Below are 1,141 nucleotides of genomic sequence, written 5' to 3' on the forward strand. Positions count from 1 at the left end.
ACACCTCAACACCAAATTTGAGCTTTTTATCAGTACACTTAGATTAGTTTATGTATTTATTTATTGTGTTTTCTAAGATCACTCGGTGGTGACAACCATTTTGAATCAACGTTTCACACAAGAGCTGATAGGGAAGGAGGAAAAAAGTATAAAGTTTTGGATTAAAATTCTCTGCAGACCTTGCTCAATGATGCCAGTCAGATGAATCTTCTTATTTTCTGCTCTGCCTCCATCCCTCCCTCCACTGCTGCTGCTCAGCCAGGTGTTATGCACGCTTCTGTCCACCAGGGGGCACTCTCACTCTCCGCATTGCTCCTTCCATTGACCCAGAAGGAGGCGAATAAAGAAATAAACTAAAGGTCATATCTGAGCTCCAAACACGAGCCAAGTTGAGGCAAGTTCCCTTTCTAAAGTCTGATTTGTGAAGGTGTTTGGAACATGAGACACTAAAAACCCGGGACGTTTATCAGCAGATACTTTTCCTCCACTGAGAGTGAACAACAACCAAAAAAAAAAAGAAAAAGCGACGCGGGACAGCAGCAGCTCGGCTCCTTTTGTCATTTGGATCCAGATCCTCACAGCTCCAGCTTGCTTGTTTGTGCATTCTAAACTTGAAGAGAAAAGTGTGGAAGTGGCGTGGCGGGACGTGCCGTGGATCCTGAAACACGTCGATCTCCGGCTTCAACTTTATGTGTGCGTGACTGAAAGAGGAGTCGAGTCCTGTTTGCCGACATGTCCTCGCTGTATCAGAGATTCGCGGGGAAGATTAACACGAGCGAGTCGTTCCCCAACCCTCCGGAGGCGAACCATCTCCTGGGGAGAGGTGGCGACGCGGAGAGGGCAGCGGGGAGCCACAGAGCCCGGCTTCAGCATCGCTCCCAGCGCGCGCACTGCGACGATGAGGAAGTAAGACATCTTCCTTTTTTAAAGCTTGCTGCTCGGGGTGTGCTGCTTGAGGTCGTAAAGATGATCCATCCCAGTCTCCTTCGTGTCCTTCACAGGGAAAGTTGTCAAAGTGATATCAGCCGGTGCGTCATCGCCTCAATTGGCTGAAGTATCTGTCAATAAATGACGCGTCGTCACTTCTCGTGTGTGGCGCTGCTTGACACCTTCACAATTATTTCCTATAATCCCCAGCTGC

The 1,141-nt window shown here is 48.6% G+C and overlaps 1 protein-coding gene across 1 annotated transcript in view; it reads left to right on the forward strand.

Annotated features, from left to right (window-relative positions):
• The first annotated feature begins 677 nt into the window (after window positions 1-677).
• Window positions 678-1,141, forward strand: part of dpp6a (dipeptidyl-peptidase 6a) — a 273,957-nt gene continuing 273,493 nt past the window's right edge. Inside the window, exon 1 of the mRNA XM_037694173.1 lies at window positions 678-906. Coding sequence (XP_037550101.1) covers window positions 733-906 — 174 coding nt within the window. The 5' untranslated portion in view covers window positions 678-732. The remainder of the gene's footprint in view (window positions 907-1,141) is intronic.

The sequence above is a fragment of the Nematolebias whitei genome, chromosome 20 (genome assembly GCF_014905685.2).
Source record: "Nematolebias whitei isolate Nwh7 chromosome 20, NemWhi1, whole genome shotgun sequence".
Taxonomy (NCBI): domain Eukaryota; kingdom Metazoa; phylum Chordata; class Actinopteri; order Cyprinodontiformes; family Rivulidae; genus Nematolebias; species Nematolebias whitei.